A 27,565-nucleotide genomic window follows, 5' to 3' on the forward strand; every position below is an offset into this window, starting at 1 on the left:
CCGGCGGAACGACGAGGGCGGGAAGCCATGATGAAGGCTTCAAAATGGGAATGCAGGAAGCGAAATTGCAATAAAAGATGGGGGAGACTCTGCTATGCAGCACTCACCCACTCACAAAGGCAATTCACCAACAAGAGAGGCAAAATGGCCCAGCCTTCCCTATATATATTAACCCTCCCCTTTTCCAAAGGCTGTACTTTCCTCACAACTAGGTCCACCCCTCACAAGATGTTTAACTCATTCCTTTCCTATGTAGTCAATTCTCTCTCCTTTTGTTTCTGTGCAGGGTAAATACTGGCTGCTTTATTTTTACACTGCAATTTAGATTGCAGATTGAACTCACCACACCCAAACCTATCTCTCTCTGCACATGTTATATCTGCCCCCCCCCTGCAGTGCACATGGTTTTGCCCAACTGCTAAAAAATTTCCTGCTGCGATCAACTTGGAATTACCCCCATTGGGCGCCCGCCTCAGTCTTTTCTGCAGGTTCTTGTTCTATAATTACCTGTTCAGCTATTGCTGTTGTTGTTACCAGCCGTTGCTGGTTGTTGTATGTTAGTGGTGTGCTGGTGTGTAAATCTCACCACCTTTTTCTGTTATCATGTTCCTTCTCATATATGTGCTTTCTCCTTCGGGCACATTTTTACTTATAACTGCCTGTGGGAGGGGGCATAGAGGGGAGGAGCCAGCACACCCAATTGAAGAAATTTAAAGTGCACTGGCTCCTTTGGACCCAGTCTATACCCCATCGTACTAGATTCCCCCAATATGCCTTATGGACTACGAGAGAAAAGGATTTACCGGTAGGTATTAAAATCCTATTTTAAATACTGTTCCAAAATCAAATTCTTCTAAAATGAACGGTCTGCCTCAATCAAATATATTCTTCAATCACAAATTTGAATTGGCGTTAAGTGGTGCAACTACCATAAACATGCTCATGGGCAGGTGTGTAATGAAGTCCAAGTTCGGTGGCCGTGTGGGATGGATCCCACATGGCCGCCGAACTAGGACTTCTTTACATCCCTGCCATGGTCTTGTAACCAGTGAGATTGTATCATATTTCAAGTCTCTTTAATTGAATAGTATAGAAATATTAGAAAAAGTAGAATTAGACTAGAAGTTGGACAAAGAGACTACAAGAATATGAAACGTTGACATTTATTTGACCACGTCAAACTAAATGATAAAAGGTCTATCACTATGCACTAGACGTGATTAGACATACTGTAGGGGTGGTCTTCAGTATGCCGGCGGTCGGGCTCCCGGCGACCAGCATACCGGTGCCGGGAGCCCGACAGCCGGCATACCGACACTTATTCTCCCTCGTGGGGGTCCACGACCCCCCTGAAGGGAGAATAAAATAGTGTGCCGTAGCGTGGCGAGCGCAGCGAGCCCGCAAGGGGCTCATTTGCGCTCGCCACACTGTCGGTAGGCCGTCCTCCCGGCGCCGGTATGCTGGTCGCCGGGAGGCCGGCCGCCGGCAGATCGTAGTGAACCCATACTGTAGTACTTAATGTGCTGTTTGTTTTTTTAGCTCAATAACATTTTGTGATCTGTTGTACGTGGGCAGAATTTTTTTAAAAATAATTTATCTATCTGTCTTAGGAACATGCAGTGATAATTCCCTGGGATATTGCGATGATTTACCCTACAGCAAAATAATGTTTCCAAATGCATTAAACCATCAATCAAGAGGGGACACAGAGTTTAGTGCCGAATACATTCTCCTAAGTGTTATAGACAACTTGCTCCAAGGCGAGTGCAATCCTGATATCAGACTTGTAGGGTGCTCCATTCTCGCCCCACGGTGTGAGAAGAACAAGATCATTAAACCCTGCAGAAAGGTTTGTGACGCTTTGAAGAAAACTTGCCTTCCTGCCTTCGATGCAATTGACATGGCATGGCCTTATTTCTTGGACTGCGACCGTTTCTTTGCTGGAGAAGAAGAAGGCTGTCATGATCCCTTGGAGAAACTAAGAGGTAAACTAAACATTTGTTTCTTCCTAGTTGGGAGACCCCCCTCCCCCCATGTGGAAACAGTAACCTATGCCAGGTTTACGCCATGAGAGAACAGTAACATATTCCAGTTTTACGCCAGGAGAGAACAGTAACATATGCCAGGTTTATGCCAGGAGAGAAAAGAAGCATCCACCAGGTTTTCACCAGTAGAAAACAGTGACATGCACCAGGTTTACACCAGAAGAGAACAGTAACATATGCGCCAGGCGAGAACAGTAACATACGCCAGGTTTACACCAGGAGAGAACAGTAACATATGTGCCTGTTGAAAACAGTAAAATATGTTCCTGGTTTACACCAGGAGAGAACAGTAACATTTGCACCAGGTTTACACCCAGAGAGAACAGTAACATATGCGCCAGGTTTACACCAGGAGAGAACAGTAACATATGCGCTTGGTTTACACCAGGAGAGAACAGTAACATATGCGCTTGGTTTACATCAGGAGAGAACAGTAACATATGCGCCAGGTTTACACCAGGAGAGAACCGTAACATATGTGCCAGGTTTACACCCGGCGAGAACAGTAACATATGCGCTTGGTTTACACCAGGAGAGATCAGTAATATATGCACCAGGTTTACACAAGGTGGTCCAGATCCTTCCATAATCATCCATCTGAGTTATTTTATGGTCGTACAGAATGACCGTGGGATCTGCGATGCTGGCACCAGGTTTTCTGCATACGGGATCCCAGTTGTAGGCTGAGACACCCCCTGGGTCGCCACAGGCTTGCATTTTTGCCACCGCTCCCCATGACTGAAACGGTCCCTGACTGTCAGTCACTTAGTGAAGAAATCCTCACTGCTCACTAGGGTACCTTGGTGCATACACAGTGCGACTGTCATGCACGCACAGTCGGCTGATTATACTCCAGAATTACCAAGTGGTCAGATAAGGTTAGTGACATGCTTTTGGTAAGAACTGTTAAGGTGCATACACACTGAGCGCTTCCCCCCCCTGCCCAGCAATGTCAGCGTGGGTGAGTGGCTTTCCATAGCAAGACGCTATGGAAAGCCGTCCACCCCGCCGTTCATCTGCTGGTAATACCAGCAGATGAACAGCGGCCACCAGCGATGAAGCGGGAGCGCACATCAGCGCTCATCGCCGGGGCATACACACTGGGCGGTTTTCAGCTGAAAGCAGCTCAACACATAAAAAGTGAACTGCTTTCAGCTCAAAATCACCCAGTGTGTATGGGCCTTAACTGTGGTTGGAATCTACGGCAAAAGCTTTTTTTTTTTTTTTTAATGACTCGTTGATTAATTCAGCATCTTAGCAACAAAACTTCAAAATAAATATAGTCCTTATAACTAACTTAGCCCTGCAGGAGAAGTGTCCCCTCCATCTGAGGAACTAGTGAAAAGAGAACGTGGAATCCTTCAGTGTGGAGGAGAGATCCTTCTGCTCCCTACAGAATTTCCATCTTCACATATTTTTTCCTGGACAGTATAAAACATTAGAGTGAGAAGTGAGAAATGGTTCTGTGAAAGCGCTTATCACACCCTAGCTCTTGGAATGTACCCAGAGTGCATAGAACAGTGTCTAGACCTGGAAATGAGAATTTATTACGGAAACGTTGTTATTGTATATCAGGAATTCTCTTGACATTGTGATGTTACACAACAGGAAATAATAAATGTTGTTTAGGATCTTTTTCCTGGAAGGACCCTTACTGCAGTTATTCCGCTCTCCAATAAAATAACAGCTGTGATAGGTAATGGTATTTATTAGGGCTTGTATTCACAGGACCTGACTATCCGTACACCTGGATGCAGATTGCTACATGTTTTGTTTGTTCAGCATTTGCAGTGAGCACTGTAAGGATAGTCTGAAATACAATGTTCATTCAGCCATATCAGCGCTCTAACCTTCTGGCCAAAACTACTCCACATGGCTACGCATCTAGTAATACTGTGTGTTGCCAGCAACTGCCTGTTCTTTGCTGTGTTCTGCATTCCCCATGGGCAATTATAATGCTTACATGAATACTTGCAATCTCAGTTTCAGGGAGCTCAAGCAGACTCACAGGAGAATGGAACCGCTTTCCCGATATCACAGTGAATCATATCGTAGCTCCACTCCCAATGCCGCAAATTGTGGCATAGAGTAGCAAGAGGCCAGGCTGCAGTGACGTGTTTTACTGCACAATACTTCCCACATCTCCCACCCGGGCCTTCCCCTTACAAGATGCCATCAAGTATGCTTCAGTGGCTTATGTGATATCCATTGGATGTTGTAACCCAGGGCCATAAACTGGGAGTTCACGAGCGGTGTCCCGTCTAGGTTGCAAGGCTCACAGTGTGGCACCGTTGTTGCCCCATAGCACTTGCATTCAGCTTGCAATGTGCTTTGAGCTGCTCCCTAAAGCCTGTGAAGCTACCCCTGAGCTTTATAATGTCACCTGTTTGGGGACAGGGCTTGCACAAGGGATTTTTAGCCCTAATGCCACCTCCAGTGCAAAGTGAAATGAATTACATTTACATGTTGTAATATGTTGCGTTAAACAAATATCTTCCTTTACATTTATTATACTTATAGTCTTATACACTTATATATATTTTTTATACAGAAAAAATAAAATGCAGGTGCACACTATAAACACTAAGAATTCTGGCAATCAGAACTATTATAATAAACTCAGTGCTAAAAGTGTTACATAGGTAAGAAGTAGCAATTAGTACTTCTCACCTATGTAACACTTCTAGCACTGAGCTGCTACTTCTTATTAATGTAACACCTTTTAATACTTAAACTTCTATTTTTTTGGCCAGAAATTATGCCTAGAACCTCAATTTTACTCCATCTTAAATTACAGTTTATTATAGTTGTTCTGACTGCCAGTGTTCTTAGTATCTAGAGCAGGGGTGTCCAATCTTTCGGTATGACATTTGTAGGAGTATGATCTTGTGCCCTAACCTAATTTTTAGTCATGTTGTACGTTGCCACATACATATAATGCCCCAGTACAGTGCAACATACATATGCAACGCCAAAAACTGGGTGCCTCCACAGTGCCACATACAAATATGCCCCCACAGTGCCAGATACACATATGCCCCCACAGTGCCAGATACACATATGTCCCCACAGTGCCGGATACATATATGCCCCCAGTGACAGATACACATGCCCCCACAGTGCCAGATACCCATATGCCCTACAATGCCCGGTACACATATGCCACACAGTGCCAGATACACACATGCCCTACAGTGCCAGGTACACATGTGACCCAAAGTGCCAGATACATATATGCCCCCACAGTGCCAGATACACGTGTCCCCATAGTGCCAGATACACATGTCCCCCCACAGTGCCAGATACACATGTCCCCAGTGCCAGATACACATGTCCCCACAGTGCCAAATATGCCCCCAGTGCCAGATATACATGTCCTCACCGTGCCAGATATGCCGACAGTGCCAGATACAAATGTCTCCACAGTGCCAGATACATATATGCCCCCAGTGCCAGATACACCTGTCCCCACAGTGCCCCCCTCCCAAGTGCTGCTCACCGCGCTGCTGCTGTTCTTGAGGGCGGGGAGGAGAGCGCAGCGTGCACCTCTCATGTCCCTCAGTCTCCGGCGGTGGTGTCTAGCTCCAATTAGGCGCCAGTCCGTGAGCCAATCAAAGCTTTCGGCCCGGCAGCCAGTCAGGAGCTTTAGCTGCCTGTCTGCGAGCTCTGATTGGCTCATGGGCCGGCGTCATTAGAAACAAGTGTGCCGGGCTGTCAGGCAGTGGGAGGCGGGCCGCGTTAGCTGACCAAGCCACATGCGGAGTGCAGAGGAAGAAAGAGCCGCATGTGGCTCGAGAGACGCGGGTTGGCCACTGCTCATCTAGAGAGTGCACCTACATTTTTTCTATTTTTGGTCTGGCACTACAAATCTCAGCATGGTAGCACCTCTTATTATGTTTAAAATTTGGGTGTGCAGTCCAGCAGATATGCCCCCAGTGCCAGATACAGAAATGCCCACAGTGCCAGATACACATGTACTCACAGTGCCAGATATGCCCCCAGTGCCAGATACAGAAATGCCCACAGTGCCAGATACACATGTACTCACAGTGCCAGATACAGAGATGCCCCCAGTGCCAGATACAGAAATACCCCCCAGTGCCAGATAAAGAGATGCCCCCAGTGCCAGATACACATGTCCTCACCCCCCCCCCCCCTTCCCTTGATGATTACCACGCTCCTGCTGTCCTGTGTGTTATGGGAGGAGAGCGCCTCTCCTGCCCCTCAGTCTCCGGAGGCAGTGCGGGTGTCTACCTTCAATTATCCATTAGCCAATCAAAGCTTGCAGTCCGGCAGCCAATCAGGAGCTTTGGCTGCCGATTTGCGAGCTCTGATTGTCTCACGGGCCGGCGCCGAATTGAAGGTAGACACTGAGGGGCAGGAGAGGCGCATGCTGTGCTCTCCTTCACAGAAGCAGCAGCGGCGCGGTGAGCAGCAGTGGAGGGAGGGAGCGGCGGCCCGGCGGCGGTGGGTACGACATACCCATGGCTAAATTCTTAAGGGTACGCCGTACCCACCCGTACCCGCCCACTTGCACCGCTGTATTACTCACTGTCACATTTTATAAGATCCACAGGTGGAGCTAATTACTTCACTTGTGATTCTGTGAGGAGTCCTTGAGGTGATTATGGGATTGATGTATCGAGCAGTGAAAAGAGTGGAGACATGGATCAGTGGAGAAGTTGCCCATAGAAAACAATCACCTTAGAGGTAGCATTTGTCTAGTACATTCTATATATTATAGGTAGATGCTGATTGGTTGCAATGACAACTTATTCACTGATTCACTTCTCTGCTTTCACTGCTTTGACACATCAATCCCTATTTGGGACAGCACAGATTGCGTAATGGTTAGTATTACTGCTTCATGGGTTTAAATCCCACCATGGCAGAAACTGTGTGGAGTTTGTATATTCTCCCTGTGCTTGCGTAGATTTCCTCCGGGCGCTCCTGGTTTCCTCCCACAATCCAAAAATATACTTGTAGGTTAATTGTTTCCCAACAAAATTAACGCTAGCGTGTAAGTGTGTAACTGTACATGTGATAGGGAATATAGACTGTAAGCTTCACTGGATCATTTTCTGGTCAGGAATTGTTCATGATTCCAATAATGTGGGGCAGCAATGCTAATCACTGTGCCACTGTGCTGGTATACTGCACCACCTACAGTTAGACCAAAAGATAGCTGTCACAGAAGTCCATGGCCTTATAAAGGCTGCAGGATAAGTTATATTATACAAGTGGAGGGATTCCCAGACGACTTGTGATGTTTGGAAAAGGAGAATGTGATATTCAGTGTCTGGACATGGTTTTTATTTTTTTATTCACAGTTAATGTAGAGATAACCGCAGAAGACCAGCTTCCGCCAGCGGTATCTACCTTCATCCACTTCACTCACCACAGCTACACGCAGATGGTCGGTGTATTGAAGAAAACCGCAGGCAAATGCTCGCACATAGCTAAGACCTACAGCATCGGGCGGAGCTTTGAAGGAAAAGAACTTCTTGTTGTTGAGTTTTCAACCAAGCCTGGGTACCATGAGCAGCGTGAGTATCCACTTCTATTTATTAGAAGGACTTTGGTACAAAGAGGGCAGTTATGAAAGTGCAGTAAACTTTGTGCCACTCCCCGGTTCCGATCCTATCACTAGTGAATGCTGGTAGGCATGCTGTGCTGTTATATTATAAAAAGACACTAATACAGTAAGCCTTGCTTCCTGCATATCTCTATCTGTGCCTGCTTTATTAGACTACACGTTGCCTTCATGCATGCCCACATTCTGGAGAAATAAGTCACAAATATATAGTGTAAAATGTAATCGTTAATCTCATATTTTCTGTTTCTCTTACGTCCTAGAGAATGCTGGGGACTCCGTAAGGACCATGGGGTATAGACAGGCTCCGCAGGAGACATGGGCACTATAAAGAACTTTTAGTATGGGTGTGCACTGGCTCCTCCCTCTATGCCCCTCCTCCAGACCTCAGTTAGATCTTGTGCCCAGAGGAGATAGGGTGCATTACAGGGGAGCTCTCCAGAGTTTCTCTGAAAAATAATTTTGTTAGGTTTTTTATTTTCAGGGAGCACTGCTGGCAACAGGCTCCCTGCATCGTGGGACTGAGGAGAGAGAAGCAGACCTACTTAAGTGATAGGCTCTGCTTCTTAAGCGGTTCCGGTATGAATGGTCGACCATGTTATGGTCGACAGTCATTAGGTCGACCACTATTGGTCGACATGGACACATGGTCGACACATGAAAATGGTCGACACATGAAAAGGTCGACATGCATTTTTTTTACTTTTTTGGTGTAGTTTTTTGCGTAAAGTGCACCGTGTCCCCTCGCATGGCTCGCTTCGCTTGCCATGCTTCGGGCATGCTGCCTTCGCTCCGCTACCGCTTCGCTCGGCACAGATTACCGTTCCAATCGTAGTCCACGTGGATTGTAAAGTATGGAAAAGTTCCCCAAAAGAAAAAAGTAAAAAAACTCATGTCGACCTTTCATGTGTCGACCATTTTAATGTGTCGACCATGTGTCCATGTCAACCATGCCAATGTCGACCGTGTGAACGGATACCATCTTAAGCTACTGGACACCATTAGCTCCAGAGGGAGTCGGAACGCAGGTCTCACCCTGCAGTTCGTCCCAGAGCCGCGCCGCCGTCCTCCTCGCAGAGCCGGAAGATAGAAGCCGGGTGAGTATAAGAAGAAAAGAAGACTTCAAGGCGGCAGAAGACTTCAGATCTTGCTCCCACACACAAAATACAGGGCATTGACGGGTGCAGGGCGCAAGGGGGGCGCCCTGGGCAGCAATAAACCTCTAGGGCTGGCAAACATTCATATATAGGCTACAGAGGCAATATATATCATAACCCCCGCCAGTATTGTAAAAATGAGCGGGACCGAAGCCCGCTGGTGAGGGGGCGGAGCTTGGTCCCTCAGCACGGAAAGCTCCATTTTCTCCACAGCATGGAGCTGGCTCCCCGGACTCTCCCCTGCTGAAGACACAGGGCAAAACAGAGGGGGGGGGGGGCACTTATTAGCAACAGTGAGTGTATTATATATGTAATTATATAAAAGCGCTGTTTTATCTGAGAATTCTATTTCCGGTGTCCGTGGCGCTGGGTGTGTGCTGGCATACTCTCTCTCTGTCTCTCCAAAGGGCCTTATTGGGGATCTGTCTCCATATAAATATCCCTGTGTGTGTGGGGTTGTGTCGGTACGTGTGTGTCGGCATGTCTGAAGCAGAAGGCTCATCTAAGGAGGAGGTGGAGCAGATGATTGTGGTGTCTCCGTCGGCAACGCCGACACCTGATTGGTTGGACATGTGGAATGTTTAAATGCAAATGTAAATTTATTACATAAGAGATTGGACAAAGCAGAGTCAAAGGATTTGTCTGTGTCACAGGGCCCTTCTGGGTCTCAAAAACGTCCCCTGTCCCAAATAGTAGACACTGATACCGACACGGATTCTGACTCCAGTGTCGACTATGACAATGCAAGGTTACACCCAAGGGTGGCAAAAAGTATGCATTATTTGATTATTGCAATAAAAGATGTTTTGCATATCACAGATGACCCCTCTATCCCTGACACGAGGGTACACAGGTTTAAGGTAAAGAAACCTGAGGTAACATTTCCCCCATCTTATGATAAACGCATTCGTTGAAAAAGCTTGGGAAACTCCAGACAAAAAACTGCAGATTCCCAAAAGAATTATTATGGCGTATCGTTTCCCCTCAAAGGACAGGTTACGGTGGGAATCATCACCCACGGTCGACAAGGCCTTAACACGCTTGTCCAAAAAGGTGGCCCTACCATCCCCGGACACGGCGACGCTAAAAGGTCCTGCGGATTGCAGGCATGAAACTACCTTAAAATCAATTTATACACATACGGGGGCTTTTGCTCAGGCTGGCAATAGCATCGGCTTGCGTTTGTAGCGCGGTAGCAGCTTGGACAGATACCTTGTCAGCTGATGTTGATACCCTAGATAGGGATACCATTTTATTGACCTTAGGTCACATCAGAGACGCAGTCTTATATATATGCTCCAGTCTTATATATATGCTGTGGACTCGCCAATGGACGGTTAATGCCGACTCAAATAGGCATATGGAAATTTTGCCTTACAAGGGTGAGCTTTTAATTGGGGAAGGTCTCGCGGACCTGGTTTCAACAGCTACCGCGGGTAAATCTACCTTTTTTTTGCCTTATGTCCCCCCACAGCAAAAGAAAAAGCCGCAGTATCAGATGCAGTCCTCTCGGTCGCATAAGTCCAGAAGAGGTCGGGGCTCTTCCTTCCTCGCCAGAGGTAAGGGTAGAGGGAAAAAGAATGCCTGCTACGGCCAGTTCCCAGGAACAGAAGTCCTCCCCGGCTTCTACTAAATCCAGCGCATGACGCTGGGGCTCCACTGAGGGAGTCCGCTCCAGTGGGCGGCACGCCTTCGACTCTTCAGCCACGTCTGGGTTCAGTCGGATGTGGATCCTTGGGCGATGGTAATTGTGTCCCAAGGTTACAAGCTGGAATTCAAAGACGTGCCTCCCCGCCGATTCTTCAAATCGGCTTTACCGGCGTATACCCCAGAGAGGGAGATAACGTGGGCTGCAATTCGAAAACTGTGTCTACAGCAAGTGATTATTAGGGTTCCGTTAATGCAACAGGGAAAAGGGTACAATTCAACCCTATTTGGGGCAACCGAAACCGGACGGCTCGGTCAGACCCATTCTCAACTTAAAATCCCTGAACCTGTACTTAAAAAGGTTCAAGTTCAAGATGGAATCGCTCAGGGCAGTGATCTACAGCCTGAAAGGGGGGGATTTTATGGTGTCACTAGACATAAAGGATGCATACCTTCATGTCCCCATTTATCCTCCTCATCAAGCGTACCTGAGATTCTCTGTACAGGCCTGTCATTTCCAATTTCAGATGTTGCCGTTTGGGCTTTCCACGGCCCCAAGGGTTTTCACCAAGGTAATGGCGGAAGTGATGGTACTCCTGCGCAGGCAAGGAGTCACAAGTATCGCATACTTGGACGATCTCTTGATAAAAGCGAGATCAAAGGAACAGTTGCAGAAAAGCGTGTCGTTCTCCCTGAGAGTGCTGCAGCAACATGGCTGGATTCTAAATCTACCAAAGTCACAGTAGGTTTCAACAACTCGGCTGTCTTTCTTAGGCATGATTCTGGACACAGAACAGAAGAGGGTTTTTCTCCCAATGGAAAAAGCCCAGGAACTCCAGAACATGGTCAGAGACCTGTTAAAACAAAAAAGAGTGTCAGTCCATTAATGCACTCGAGTACTGGAGAAAATGGTGGCGACGTACGAGGCCATCCCCTTCGGCAGGTTTCAGGCGAGGACTTTTCAGTGGGACCTTCTGGACAAGTGGTCCGGGTCTCACCTTCCAATACATCAAAAGATAACCCTGTCCCCCAGGGCCAGAGTGTCTCTCCTGTGGTGGCTGAAGAGTGCTCATCTTCTAGAAGGTCGCAGGTTCGGCATTCAGGACTGGTGACCATGGACGCGAGCCTCCGAGGATAGGGAGCAGTCACACAAGGAAGGAATTTTCAGGGACGGTGGTCAAGCCAGGAGGCTTGCCTACACATCTACATACTGGAATTAAGGGCCGTTTACAACGGCCTACGACAAGCGGAGAATCTTCTTCGCGACCTACCGGTTCTGATTCAATCTGACAACGTCACAGCTGTGGCTCATGTCAACTGCCAAGGCAGTACAAAGAGCACAGTGGCAATGGTGGAAGCCACCAGGATTCTGCGGTGGGCAGAAAATCACGTAAGCGCTCTGTCAGCGATATTCATTCCGGGAGTGGACAACTGGGAAGCAGTCTTCCTCAGCAGACACAATCTCCATCCAGGAGAGTGAGGACTTCATCAAGAAGTCTTTGCAGAGATAACAAGTCGTTGGGAGCTTCCTCAAATAGTCATGATGGCATCACGCCTCAACAAGAAGCTTTGGAGGTATTGCGCCAGGTCAAGGGACCATCAGGCAGTAGCGGTGGACGCCCTGGTGACACCATGGGTGTTTCAGTCGGTCTATGTGTTCCCTCCTCTGCCTCTCATCTCAAAAATATTGAGAATCATAAGACAAACAAGAGTGCAGACAATACTCATTGTTCCAGATTGGCCTCGAAGGGCCTGGTATTCAGATCTTCAGGGGATGCCCACAAAAGATCCGTGGCCTCTTCCTCTCAGAGAGGACCTGTTGCAGCAGGGGCCCTGCGTGTTCCAAGACTTACCGCGTTTACGTTTGACGGCATGGCGGATGAACACAGAATCCTAGCAGAGAAGGATATTCCGGAAGAAGTCATCCCTACTCTGATAAAGGCTAGGAAGGAAGTGACGGCGAAACATTATCACCGTATCTGGAGAAAGTTTGTATCTTGGCGTGAAGCCAGGAATGCTCCTACGGAAGGTTTCCACTTGGGCCGTTTTCTCCACTTTCTGCAGACTGAAGTGGATATGGGCCTAAAGGTAGGCTCCATTAAGGTACAGATTTCGGCCCTGTCTATATTCTTCCAGAAGGAATTGGCTTCTCTCCCAGAAGTTCAAGCTTTTGTAAGGGGAGTGCTACATATCCAGCCTCCTTTTGTGCCCCCGGTGGCAGCATGGGACCTTAACGTAGTGTTACAGTTCCTTAAATCGCACTGGTTTGAGCCTTTTCAAACAGTTGAATTGAAATTTCTCACTTGGAAAGTGGTCCTGTTATTGGCCTTGGCATCTGAAAGGAGGGTGTCCAAATTGGCGGCTTTGTCTCATAAGAGCTATCTGATTTTCCAGGTGGATAGAGCGGAATGGAGGACTCGTCCTCAATTTCTACCTAAGGTGGTTTCGTCTTTTCGCATGAACCAACCTATTGTGGTGCCTTTGGGTACGGGGGACTTGGAGGACTCCAAGTCCCTGGATGTAGTCAGGCCCTTAAATATTTATGTAGCCATGACGGCTAGGGTTAGGAAAACAGAGGTTCTGTTTGTCCTGTATGCAGCCAACAAGGTCGGCGCTCCTGCTTCTAAGCAGACTATTGCTCGCTGGATCTGTAACTAGATTCATCAGGTTCATTCTACGGCTGGATTGCTGTTACCAAATTCGGTAAAGGCCCATTCCACTAGGAAGGTGGGCTCTTCTTGGGCGGCTGCCCGAGGCGTCTCGGCATTACAGCTTTGCCGAGCAGCTACTTGGTCGGGTTCAAACACTTTTGCAAAATTCTACAAGTTTGATACCCTGGCTGATGAGGACCTCGCGTTTGCTCAGTCGGTGCTGCAGAGTCATCCGCACTCTCCCGCCCGGTTGGGAGCTTTGGTATAAACCCCATGGTCCTTACGGAGTCCCCAGCATTCTCTAGGACGTAAGAGAAAATAAGATTTTAAACCTACCGGTAGATCTTTTTCTCCTAGTCCGTAGAGGATGCTGGGCGCCCGTCCCAGTGCGGACTAAATCTGCAAGACTTGTATATAGTTGTTGCTTACATAAGAGTTATGTTACAGTTGGAATCGGTCATTGACTGATAATGTTTTTTGTTCATACTGTTAACTTGTTGCGTATATTCCAGGTTATAGGGTATGATTGGTGTGGGCTGGTATGAATCTTGCCATTAGATTAACAAAATCCTTTCCTCATATTGTCCATTTCCTCTGGGCACAGTTCTCTAATTGAGCTCTGGAGGAGGGGCATAGAGGGAGGAGCCAGTGCACACCCATACTAAAAGTTCTTTATAGTGCCCATGTCTCCTGCGGAGCCCGTCTATACCCCATGGTCCTTACGGAGTCCCCAGCATCCTCTACGGACTAGGAGAAAAAGATTTACCGGTAGGTTTAAAATCTTATTTTTTCTCATATAGGGGGAGATGTATCAAACCTTGGAGAGAGGTCAATCCAATCAATCAGCCTCTGTCATTTTTACGTGCTGTAATAAGCAAATGACAGAAGCGAATTGTTTGTACTGTATCTCTCTCTTTTTGAGGCTTGATATATCTCCTCCTTAATATTGCTTAGTTCATCCTCATGTACTTCATCTATTAACCCAGAGAGTGAGGGGACACTGTTACTTTCTTTATTATGTGTGTTTGAAGTAGAGATGAGCGGGTTCGGTTTTACTCGGATTTACCCGAATCTCCTTACTGGCTATCGGACGTCACGTGTTTTGGTTAGGCAATAAGAAAAATCCAGAAAATAAGAAATGGCGATAATTCTGGCGTAAAGAACGGAGTAAATCCGAACCCGCTCATCTCTAGTTTGAAGTTACACTGATGGAAAAGCATCGGCGGGATGTAATGGAGGCCGACTTCGGCGGCTGTGCGGGATGCTGGCCGATCTCTGAATTTTTTTAAAAGGAACAGTCACTTACAAGGCATGATTTCCTATGAGATCGACCAGGATCCCGCACCTCCGACGGTCTTGGACTCCATTAAATGCCGCCGCATGTGCTAAAAGTACACATCAAGGACTCGGGGTAAATTTGCTAAGATGGGAGTTCTATTTAAGATGAGATGTTGCCCATAGCAACCAATCAGATTCTACTTCTCATTTATCTAGCACCTTCTAGAAGATAATACCTGGAATCTGATTAGTTGCTATGGGCAACATATCATCTTAAATAGAACTCCCATCTTAATAAATTTACCCCCCCCCCCAGTTTCCACCATATCTGAACCATCACTAAAGCCAGGTAAAGAACAGAAATGCTCTTTAAAGACCAAGAAACCCTAACGCACCTATTATAATGACCGAATTGCCTTTAAATATCTATGGACCACAAAACAACATCTAATTTTCGCCTGTTGCTGATTCGCCCTCCTCCATTGATCATCGGCAGATTTACCAATAGATCTAAAGCATCAAAAGTAAAGGGTGATATACCAGGCTTGTTTGTTTTACAGATGTGTCCTCATACATCCATCCTCAAAATGCAGAACATGCGTCTTAATCGCAACTAGGGCGCACAAGGAGACTGTTCTGAATAATTTGATATGTGACACTTGTATATTGTGTGTGTCTAAGTCTGTATAAGGAGCACAAAGGAACTTGTGGAAGTAAGCTGCTGCTGCTGCTACATTGTAGCACTTCGTATACAGAGTCGGAGACTCAGTCTCACACAGATATACAGGTGTCACCTATTATATTAATCAGCACAGTTTCCTCATGCGTGCTAGTCACATGCTTTGCGACTACGATGTATTTTCGGCAGAAAATATGCCCGCCGCTTGCAGAGTCTCACGGGACCTGGCACAATGAGAGGGGCTGTTTGGCGCTACTGCAGCAGTGATGTCTGAGAGTTGGACACATCTGTATCTTCAGTCATTAGGACTCAGAGGTGTAAACCAGTGACTTCCAAACACTGTATCTTAGCATATGTATTTTCAGTGCGCATTACTGGTTTGCTAATATTATACAGGATAAATTGATGTTCAGCTCAATGAGCCCTATATCTTTAAATTGTGACTTTTTATAGTTAAGCCTGAAGTGAGGTACATTGCCAACATGCACGGGAATGAAGTTGTGGGAAGAGAATTGCTGATCTACCTGACTCAGTATTTGTGCTCGGAATATCTCCTTGGAAATCCCAGAATCCAGGAATTAATCAACACTACCAGGATTCACCTTCTGCCTTCCATGAACCCAGATGGCTATGAGCTTGCATCCGAGGAGGTAAAGGCAACTTACTTTATAGTATACAGAATGGAAAGAGTGCGAGTTCTGAAAGTCAGAAAGTGATATTGTATCTTATGGAACATATGTAGCAGTAACTAGTTTTTTTTTTGTTTTTTTTACTAAGCTACAAAAAATCATTCACCTGTTTCCTAACAATAGGATTTTTGGACTCCTGATGACCAGACCAGGTTTTACGCTTTCAGCTACAATTTTCAGAGAATATACTGTGCTATACAAAATACTGTGATGTTTAATTATAAAATGTAATAATTAATTACAAACAACACATTTTTCGTTCAATGCAAGAAGAAAAGAATATATAAATAAATATATATATATATATATAGTGTATGTATGTATGTATATGTATATATATATATATATATATATATATACAGCAGCAGGTAAGGCACTCTCCATGAATAGCTAATCAAACCACCGGTGCCTCCGTGAACAAAGACCATTCACAGCATACAGACGTGGCACTCCCGGTAAAATAAATAAAGTTTCACAACTCACATCAAGAGTTTAACAGCAACTAATATACGTTTCCCTGGTGAACCAAGTATACAAATGCACACATACCTATATGTACCCCCACATCTGTATAAACATACTTGTCTACCCACAAATATAAAAACCATCAGAAAACATATAACATAAAACACAATACAAATATTTCGCAAACAATGTAGGCAAAAGACACAGTGAAACAAGCCAAACTGTCATAACATATCAGCCATTCTAGCAACAAACAGCCCTCAGCACGGAGCGCGAGGCTGTCTCTCAAGCCAGTCGTCCACATCACGCGGATTAGCAAAGAAATGAGTAGTGTTGTCGTGAACTACCCGTAATCTGGCCGGAAATATCTCAGAGTACTGAATATTGCGATCCCGCAATTTATGCTTGACTTGTACAAATTGAGCACGGGATTTTTGTACATCCAGAGCGAAATCCGGAAATGCAGATATAGAATGATTTTCAAACTTGAGAGGGCCGCCAGTGCGCGCCAGCCGCAAAACAGTGTCTCTGTTGTTAAAGTGAAGGAAGCGAGCAATAAAAGGTCCGAGCAGGGGCTCCAGGCGGAGGAGGCCGTGAGGGAAGCCTGTGTGCGGGCTCCACTGCAAATTGAGGACTAAAAGCATCTCTAGCAAAAAGACTGTACAGCCAATCCGATTTTTGCTATACTGCGATTAGTCGCTTACTGCGCATGTGCCAGGTTCGCAGAGCGCATGCGCTTAGTTATTTTACACAAAAGTTAGGTATTTTACTCACGGCATAACAAAGCTTTTTCATCGCTGTGCTGATCGTAGTGTGATTGACAGGAAGTGGGTGTTTCTGGGTTGAAACTGGGCGTTTTATAGGAGTGTGCGGAAAAACGCAGGAGTGGCTGGAGAAACGGGGGAGTGGTTGGGCAAACGCTGGGTGTATTGTGACGTCAAACCAGGAACGAAAAGGACTGAGCTGGTCGCAATGGCTGAGTAAGTCTGGAGCTTCTCAGAAACTGTGGGGTAATCGTTACGAGAAAATTAGCGAAGCTTTCGTTATCAATTCTGCTATGCTAAGATACACTCCCAGTAGGCGGCGGCTTAGCGTGTGCAATGCTGCTAAAAGCAGCTAGCGAGCGAACAACTCGGAATCACCCCCCCTTGTTATATCTCAGTCGCCCCTCTACATCAGGCAATTTAGTTTGAATCGTGGCCATCTGAGATGAGACATCATCCACTAAAGGATTAGTAACATCCTCCAGGTCAGAGATACGGTGCTCAGTTTCACCAACCCGTTCCCTAATTTTTTGTAAGTCCTGCTGCAGCAGAGAGACATCGATCTGTACTTGACCAATCCTGTCAGTTACTCTCTGCTTCGAAGCAGATATAGCTTGCAAAATTTGCTGAGTACAGTGCAGGGGGTCACCACCACCAGCAGCTTGTGGCGTGACCCCAATTACCTTCGGGGTTAACCGCAGACCGCAAAGTTCCCATCATAATGGACCACTGCGATCCTCCATTCTAGCCACTGCGCTGAGCCTGATTGGCTGTGTGCTCCTTGCCTGTCAAGCAGGAGAGCGCCATGACATGGCGCTCCCTGATTGGCTGATGGGACCTTCACTGACCGTAGTCACGGGGGGTCCCGGCAGTCGGAAAAAGGGGTTTCATGTGTAAACATGGAACCTCTTTAGTGCGATGGTTCTGGTTTTAGCAGTTTGTTGTTTTTTAACCCCCTGGATGCTACATGGAATGAAGAGGACCGAACTACACCGGATAATAGGTGAGTATTTTGGGCATCTTTTCACAGGTCCACCGTGGATTCTACAGGACAAGAGGACCGAGGGGCTCCGTGGGACAATAGGTAAGGATGTGAGTGTGTAAGTGTGCATGTATGTAAATTAAAGCTTTACTGTCACGGTGTTTGTGTTGTGTTTTTTTGGGGAATATTTCTTTGTAGTAGAACTACAGGTACCAGCGGGCCTGTTCTTTCCCCGCATGCTGGTACTTGTGGTTCTCCAAGTATCAGCTTGCAGGGGAGGCTTTCTGGGACTTGTATTTCTCCTACAAAAAACAATATTCATTATTTTTACACAAAGGCTATCAGCCTCCCATCCACCGCCCACGGTTGGGGGGGGACAGCCTCGGCTTCACCCTTGGCTCTTGGGTGGCTGGAGGGGGGGACCCATTGATTTAAGGGGTCCCCACTCCTCCAGGGTACCCCGGCCAGGGGTGACTAGTTGGGGTGTAATGCCACGGCCGCAGGGGCCTACATAAGTGTCCCCCGGCTGTGGCATTATCTCTCTGGCTAGTGGAGCCCGGTGCTGGTTTGAAAAATACGGGGGACCCCTACTCTTTTTGTCCCCTGTATTTTTTTAACCAGGACCAGACACAGAGCCCGTTGCTGGTTGTTTAAATATGGGGGGACCCTGCGCAATTTCCCCCCTGTGTTTTTACAACCAAGACCGGCTCAAAGAGCCCGAAGCTGGTTATATATAGGAGGGGGGACCCCGCACAATTTTATTTTTAACCCTTTCAACACTTAGTAGAATGTACACAATGAAGCCCAGCATGGATCTCACTGATCCGTCCGGACTTCATTGTGTTATGTCCGGCAGTGTTTTACTAATCACTCCCGTAAAACACTGCCCGACAATACGATTCACATCGACATCGGAACATACGAAAGAAGAGGACTCGGCAGCTTAGTAAATTACATTAAAAAAAACATAAAGTGGCAAAAAAACACGACCGGATTCATCGAGATGAATCTCCCATCAAATCGTCACAAATACGATTCTTTGTAAATATACCCCCAAGGCTTAGTAAATAGACCCCACATGGGTTCACGTTTGTGTCAGAATCTAGTTAAACTAGCAGTATGTTTTTTGAGTTTTAGACGAGACCTGAGCACCCAGATGGAACACAAAAGAGCACAGGGAGAAAATACAAACTCCACTATGGAAGGGCCTTGTTCAGATATGTAACTCATGATGTCTATGCTGTGATGCAGTAAGAATAACTATTATACCATCATGCCAGGATATTCCAGTACATAGTATACCCATTTGCAGAAATATATATTTTTTGCTAGAAATAGGGCAGAATATGGGGTAACAAAGTTATGTTCTTGGAAATACATTTCTGCAAATTATTATATAAGGTCTAATTTACAGGATAAGTACTCATTTACTTAGTTGATGCTAATTCTTTTTTTTATATATGTTTATTTGAAATTTTAACATACATTACATAAGCAGAGACACACATACACTGATAGTGATTGTTAGTAACCTTCAAACAAGCCGTACAGTGCAAAACACTTAAGTACAATTATAGGTTAATCTTGGCACACAGATTCAAGCAAGAGTGCATGTCTCTAAAAAGAAAGGGCGTTGGCCCTCATAGCACGTAGCCAAAAACAGGTATAAAACAACAATTAACCCTAAAACAGGAGTGCGAATGTATAAGATAGACATTTGTAGACAGGAAGTTGAAGCAGAAGAGGGAGGGAAAGGGAAATAGTAAGAAAGAAAAAAGAAGAGAAAGAAGATACGAGGAAGGTAAAGCAGATGAAGGAAGCTGAGTACAAGAAGGAAAAAATAAAAAGAAGTAAAAAAAAAAATACTGACAACAGAGGCCTAGTCCGGTTCCGAAATATAAATGGGAGCAGTAATCGGAGGGGTGTTTGTAGCTATCTCAGACAGAGAGTGAAAGATTATGAAAGAAATTTCAGAGCAAGAGACCCGAAAAACCGGAAGGGAAAGCGCGTGTGGAGTAATGTTATATAAAAACCAGTTGTGCCAGATTATGAGGAACCTAGGGGAAGAATTATGAAGGTAGGTCGAACTTTTGTCCATTGTTGCGACAAACCAAATTTTATTTATAAGTTGCTGTCGCGAAGGGAGCGGGGGGGGGGGGGGTCAAGACATTTTCACTGTTTGGCTACAAGACAACGGGCTGCATTTAAAATATGGGTGGAGAGTTTGTCTGCGGGATTGTCAAGGCTCTCTATCGGGCAATCTAGGAGAAACGCCCAAGAGGATTTAACTATAGGGGTCTGAAGGACTCCGTACAAGATGTGGGAAGCCTCATCCCAAAACTTTTCTATCTTGGGGCATGTCCACCAGATGTGTAAAAATGTTCCCTCCTCTCCGAACCCCCTCCAACATTGGTTCGTATCAGAGCTATACATCTTACGTAACCGGGTAGGTACCAGGTACCATCTGGAATATACCTTATAGGCATTTTCTTTGATTAGAGAAGAGATGGATGCTTTAGAAACCCTTTCACGGACAGTAGTTAATGGGTCTTCATCAGGTGGGGGACCCAGATCTTTTTTCCATTGAATCTCATGGTTCGGGGTAGCAGGGGTGTTAACTTGCAGTAAATAATTGTAGAGCGTTGAGATAATACCCTTGCGAAGGGGGCAGTTGAGACAGAGGGAATCAACGTCTGTCAGAGGTCTGTTTATCGAGTTAATTGGGAGTGAGTTATAGAAGTGATGAATTTGGATGTATATGAAGCAGTTAATGGCAGGTAAGGTATATCTATTCTGTAAGAGATCCAGAGAGGCACAGCCGTTCGAGTCTAACAGATCTTAAATGACTCTAATGCCCCCTTCATACCACGGATGAAAATGTCTGTAGTTGAAGCCTGGAGGAAATGCCGGGTTATGCCAAAGGGAAATGATGGGGGAAGGGAAGGAAGTCGTTGCAAAATGAGTATTGCAGAAGTCCCATATGGAACATGTAAAATCTATGACGGAGTGTCTACGAACTTAGAGCAGGTCTGTCTGAGGGCGCTAACCCAATGACAGAGGACAGGAGTTAGCCTCTAATGTGACCCATCGAGGAGCTTGAGAAAAGGTAAACCAGGCTATTGCTTGACTGAGGTGAGATGCATAGTAGTATAAATGTATATCAGGGAACCCTGTTCCACCATTGTGATTAGGGGGGCGAAGGCTTGTAAAGCTGATGCGGGATGGTTTGAGTCGCAACACAAATTGAATTAACCATCTGTGCAATTGCAGTAACTATGCTTTAGGCACCTGGACAGGGAGAGTCTGAAAGAGGTAAAGTAATCTCGTTAAAATTTTTATTTTAACTGTTACAATCATGCTTTACCATGAGATAATGAGGCCTCTCCATCGAAATAAATCTAATTTGCTAGTCTTATATAGAGGAACAAAGTTGGCAGTGTACAGGGAGCTATAGGGATTTGTTATATAAAATCCCAGATATTTGATTTTGGAAGTGCACCATGCCATGGTATACTCGGGACGTAACAGTTTTAACAATAGCAGGGACAGATTAAGGGCCATCGCCTCCGATTTAGAGAGATTTATTTTATATCCAGACAGAGCACCATACACTTCCAGAGACCTAAAGAGGTTAGGGATAGATGTATTAGGGGATGTTAAGGTAAGAAGGACGTCGTCCACAAATAGAGATATTTTATATTCATCCTTGCCGAGAAAAACTCTCTGTTAATATCTGTGGCAATGCGAATTTATGCAGCTAGAGGCTCGATAACCAGGGCAAAGGTCAGGGGCGACAAGGGGCACCCCTGTATTGTGCGGTTGGTTATGGAGAGTGGAGAGGAAAGAATCCCATTCACAGAGAGCCTAGCTGAGGGGGAGGAATACAAGATCTGGACACCACAGAGAAAGATACCCGTTAGACCGAAGGCCTGCAGAGTATAATTCATAAAGGACCAATTGATCCGGCCGAAGACCTTCTCTGCGTCTAGGGACAACACTGTGGCAGGAGTGCGAGAACTATTAAGAGAATGGATAAGACTAATTATCCGCCTAGTGTTGTCCCTGGCTTGATGACCAGGTATGAAGCCTACCTGATCGTTGTGGATCAGACAAGGTATGACACTATTCAAGCGGTTCGCGAGGATCTTCACGTATATGTTAATGTCGGTGTTCAAGAGCGAAATGGGCCTGTAATGAGCGCAGTCGGAGGGGTCCTTGCCATCTTTGGGGATAACAATAATCCTGGCCTCTTAGGCTTCTTTGGAGAAGGAACCCTCCAACATCACATCGTTGAACACCTCCAGCAGATAAGTGGAGATTATAGAGTTAAATGTCTTGTAATAATTGGCAGTAAAGCTATCCGGGTCCAGGGCTTTATTAGTCTTAAGGTTCTTAATCACAGTGGTAATCTCTTGAATCAGGATCTTAGAACAAGTCAAGGTCTGTGGGTGATAGTTTGGGGAGGTTGCAATGAGATAAAAAGGCCTATATAGCGTCAACAGTAGGAGGGGGGAGCAGCACTAGAAGACGAGAAGTTGTATAAGTGCGCGTAGAACTTCCTGAACTCCTCCGCAATACTGGTGGGATCGTTTACCTGATCGCGATTTGATCAATAAGATGTTGTTCTGTGACCGTTTATCATGGAGTCTGGATGCTAGTAACCTATCGGCTTTGTTAAGCCATTGCATAAAATGTTTGGTTAAGCCATGGAAGAGAGGTTTCTGCGTTAGCTGTAAGTAGAAGGTTGAGTTACCCTCTGGCTGCCGAGAGCTTGCGATAGTCATCGGCGGAACCCAAGGTTTTATGGAGCATTTCTAGTTGGGCCACAGTATCCATGAGGTCACGAAGTCATTTGGACCTGGTTTTCCTGGCAAATGCTGCAGACTTAATCAGGGATCAACGGATCACTGCCTTATGGGCATCCCAAAGTATTTGAGGTGAAATACTTGGGTCAGCATTAAGGGCAAAATAAGTTTAATATCAGAGTCGATTTGAGTACGGAGGGAAGGGTTCAAGAGTAGTTTATTGTCTAAACGCCAGGTATGTTGATGCTAATTCTTAATATACTATAGGGGTCTATTTACTAAGCCTTGGAGAGAGATAAAGTGGACGGAGGTAAAGTACCAGCCAATCAGCTCCTAACTGCCATGTCACATGCAGGGTTTGAAAAATGACAGTTATGAGCTGATTGGCTAGCAGTTTATCTCTGTCCACTTTCAATAGACCCCCTATGTCCCTGTAGCTCAGAGGCCATGCAGGTCTGCCAGCGGTGCATTTAGAATGAGAAGAAGATGGGCTATGGCAAGATGAAAGATATCATGTTAGTGACTCACATACAGGTGATGTGTACAACATAGGGTTATGGGAAACAGTAGTAATATTCACAGGCAAACGTAGTATAGGCAGAAATGGGGAAAAAGAACAATGTAGAGGAATTGATAATAGGTGAGGTACAGGACTGCAGCGAGGTCAATAAATAGAAAAATGATAGCATAGGGGTACAGTACTTTAGAGTGCTGGATTTAAATAAATACTCCTACAGTGGCCCTTTAATAATAAGTAACAAGGTTTCTGGACGGTGTCAGCAAGCTGCTACAATTGGTGGCTAAGATCATTGCTCAAGTCTTTGTTGCTCTAGAAAGGTAAGAATGTTGCAGAAGAATTGTCTGTGCATTAGCTCCACTGTCATATCCTGGTAACGTCTGCCGCTGAGTATGCTATGTTGTGTGTGACATCACACTGCTACGATATCCAGTCCTACCTTACCGACTGGCAGATGTACCCTGCATAATTCATTACTGTAAAGATATGCTAACCTTAATCAGCTGTTTTATATTCTACCAGCTGAAGTACCCGGGATTGCCCGGGTTTATATTTTTCAGTGATATAGGGGTCTATTTACTAAGCCTTAAATGGAGATAAAGTGCATGGAAATAAAGCTCCAGCCAATCAGCTCCTAACTACCTTGTCACAGGCTGGGTTTGAAAAATAACAGTTAGGAGCTGATTGGCTGGTACTTCTCTGTGTGTTGGACGCAACTGTCAACATATAAAAAATAATTAGTAGCTCTTCCAACACGCCCATGATGTGGCTGCCCAGTGTCGTTTATTGTTTTTGGGGTGTTGCCAGTAGCCCTGATCCCCAGCTTTCCTTTCTGCTCAGTTTTATAATCACTTTTCCATTGTGAGATGGGTTTATAGTTTTCCTTCGGTTATCAGTGTTGCTATTCCAAGGCTTTGTGTACACAACATTTTTTGTCTTCCGACCTCCATTTTTGTCACTTATTTTACTCCACTAATTTATGATAATTTCACTCAGTTATTTCAGGTCACTGAATTATGGTTATTTATTTATTTAAATTTTTTATTGAAGCATAAGAAGTGTCATATACCCAGACATTGTAAGGAATAATGGTGTGATTATATACATATAGCGATAATCACAGAAAATGGTGTAATACATGGAATATATAAGGTCTTCGAAACAATCAAGTAATACACCAATAGTCTCTATCATAGACGTTCGTTACAATAAAGATTAGCATGACATATCAAAACTGTAAGAACCACAGAGAAAAGGTGCCTCGCCGTCTCCCCCATCCCAACCCCGAATTATGATTATTTCTGTCAGTTATTACAGTTCATTCAAGTTTTCATCCAAATCCATCCAGTTTAAGGCCCAGAACAGGCTGCCTGTGTCAAAGTAATGCCCAACGTACACCAGCGGGTGGTCCGATCGGAACCTCAACCCCCTAGTGTTCTGGGATCCATTTTTACCACTCTGTAAAGTTTTCTTCCAAATCCATCCAGTGGAAAGCTCAGAACAGGCTTCGTGGGTCAAAGTTCTGTCTGGCGCTTTCCGCCATGTGATTCGACTGGGGCCCCAGCCCCCCTAAAATCTGGCCATAATACAACTAGACCAACTCCCATTGGTTTCCATTCCAGTCGGTTCAGGGGTGTCCGAATGCAAAACCGGACAGACAAACAAACAGACCAATGAATTTTATATATAAAACTACAAATTCTGTCACCATTAGATATCTCTGTGTGATAAGTCAAACGTTTATAGGGAGGAGAAGAATGTTTCTGTAAATGGTGGTAATTAAACGTTTTATTCTTTTTTAAAAAACAATAAAATCATCCAACTTTTATATCGAGTGTAGTACGAGAACCTGGTTCACAAGATACCTGTGTACCTGTGAGGTGGAACCTGTGTAGTTTATTTACTGCAATGTATTTACTGCAATGTAGCTACATGCTTTCTATTAGGCCCTACACACTGGCCGATTTGTTTGAAAGATATGAACGATCTCGTTCATAAATGAACGAGAACTCGTTCATATCTTTCAGTGTGGAAGCTCCAGCGATGAACGATGCGCGGCCCCGCGCTCGTTCATCGCTGGTTCCCCGTCGGCTGTGCATGCAGGCCAATATGGACGATCTCGTCCATATTTGCCTGCACTTCAATGGAGCCACGTGATGGGGGGAGTGAAGAAACTTCACTCCCCCCGTCACTGCCCCCCCCCCCCGCCGGGTCGCTCGTCGGCCGTATCCGCCGTCAGCCAGCTCGGCGGCGGGTCGGCCAGTGTGTAGGGCCCTTATCACTTTTTATTAGTAATTCAAAGAAAATATTTAGATTAAACACAAAGCCGTAAATATATGATATTTGCCTATGAGAATGTAATGGATTCCTCACAATGCATTTCTCTCACAGGGTGCTGGCTACAACGGATGGACAAACGGGCGAATGACAGCTCAGAATATTGATCTCAATAGAAATTTTCCCGATCTGACTTCCGAAGTTCATAAATTAATGAGAATGCGCTTAGCGCGCGTTGACCATATGCCCATCCCCCAGTCGTATTGGGAGGGTAAGGTATGACCAGTTTTTAACTTACAATGTATAAAATTCATAGAAGAGAATGTCATTCACAATTAATAGATTGTTGTCACAAGAACTAATGATATTAAAATAAATCAAGACATATTTAGGCGGAGATTTATCAAATGTTGGAAAGAGAAACCGTGCCAGCCAATCAGACTGTAATTGTCTTTCACAGACTGTGCTAGAAAAATGACTGTTAGAAGATGATTAGTTGGTACTTTATTTCTCTACACTTAATCTCTCTCCAAGATTTGATCAATCTCCCCCTCAAGGCCAGTACTCACTGGCAGATGTGGGGAGAGATGTGTGCTGAGCGAACCGCTCAGCACAGATCTCTCCCCCCCCCGCTCAGCACAGCGCGATGCTGAGCGTGCGGGGGGGCGCTCATTTCACCCAGCGGGTGAATCTAGCACAAGCGATAGCGATGCGCAGGACTGCGCATCGCTATCGCTGTGAGGGCTACACACGGAGAGATCACTGCTTAAAATCTAAGCAATCTAGTCAGATTGCTTAGATTTTAAGCAGCGATCGCTCCGTGAGTACCCCTCTTTAGAGTAAATAAAATCATATTTTTGGTATATGGATTATTTTCAATCAGGATGCTCAAGTGGAAGGAACTACTGTAGTTCAGTGGTTCCCAAATGTTATTGAATCACGGTGCTCTAGAGCAGTGATTTTCAACCTTTTTAAACTCGTGGCACACTAAACAAGATTTTAAAATTGCCAAGGCACACCATCAGTTTTTTAAATCAAATATAATACAAATAATAATAAATATTGACATATATTTAATATATGTTGATATTTTGTTATTATTTCTCTTAAAATTAGTAGAAATAAATAGGTTTTACTTACATAAGAATATCAGTGGAAAACCTGTGCTTGGTGATGTCTCATGATGTCTCTTGTCCGAGGACGGATGATTGACAAGCATACCCTCAACACACCAGCTGCCCCTTACCAGCTCCCCCCTTAGTAATTCCTCACACCAGCTCCCCCCTTACCAGCTCCCCCCTTAGTAATTCCTCACACCAGCTCCCCCCTTACCAGCTCCCCCCGTAGTAATTCCTCACACCAGCTCCCACCTGACCAGCTCCCCCCTTAGTAATTCCTCACACCAGCTTCCCCCTTACCAGCTCCCCCCTTAGTAATTCCACACACATGCCCCCCCCCCCTTAGTAATTCCTCACACCAGCTCCCCCTTAGTAATTCCACACACCAGCTCCCCCTTACCAGCTCCCCCCTTAGTAATTCTCACACCAGATCCCCCCTTAGTAATTCACACACATGCCCCCCTTAGTTATTCCACACACCTGCCCCTCATATTTCCAAACACCTTCCTCCCCCCTTAGTAGTTCCACACACCAGCTCCCCCCTTAGTAAGTCCACACACCAGCTCCCCCCTTAGTAATTCCACACACCAGCTCCCTCTTAGTAATTCCTCACACCAGCTCCCCCTTTAGTAATTCCACACACCAGCTCCCCCCTTAGTAAGTCCACACACCAGCTCCCCCCTTAGTAATTCCACACACCAGCTCCCCTCTTAGTAAGTCCACACACCAGCTCCCCCCTTAGTAATTCCACACAGCAGCTTCCCCCCTTACCAGCTCCCCCCTTAGTAATTCCACACAGCAGCTCCCCCTTAGTAATTCCTCACACCAGCTCCCCCCTTAGTAATTTCACACACCAGCTCCCCCCTTAGTAAGTCCACACACCAGCTCCCCCCTTAGT

The 27,565-nt window shown here is 45.6% G+C and overlaps 1 protein-coding gene across 1 annotated transcript in view; it reads left to right on the top strand.

The window, feature by feature from the left end:
• CPZ (carboxypeptidase Z) overlaps positions 1-27,565 on the top strand; it is a 159,992-nt gene that overhangs the window by 56,516 nt on the left and 75,911 nt on the right. The window contains exons 3-6 of the mRNA XM_063924203.1: positions 1,611-1,985; positions 7,376-7,591; positions 15,504-15,700; positions 25,664-25,825. Of these exons, the coding sequence (XP_063780273.1) occupies positions 1,611-1,985; positions 7,376-7,591; positions 15,504-15,700; positions 25,664-25,825 (950 nt within the window). The remainder of the gene's footprint in view (positions 1-1,610; positions 1,986-7,375; positions 7,592-15,503; positions 15,701-25,663; positions 25,826-27,565) is intronic.

Source organism: Pseudophryne corroboree, chromosome 1 (genome assembly GCF_028390025.1).
Source record: "Pseudophryne corroboree isolate aPseCor3 chromosome 1, aPseCor3.hap2, whole genome shotgun sequence".
NCBI lineage: Eukaryota > Metazoa > Chordata > Amphibia > Anura > Myobatrachidae > Pseudophryne > Pseudophryne corroboree.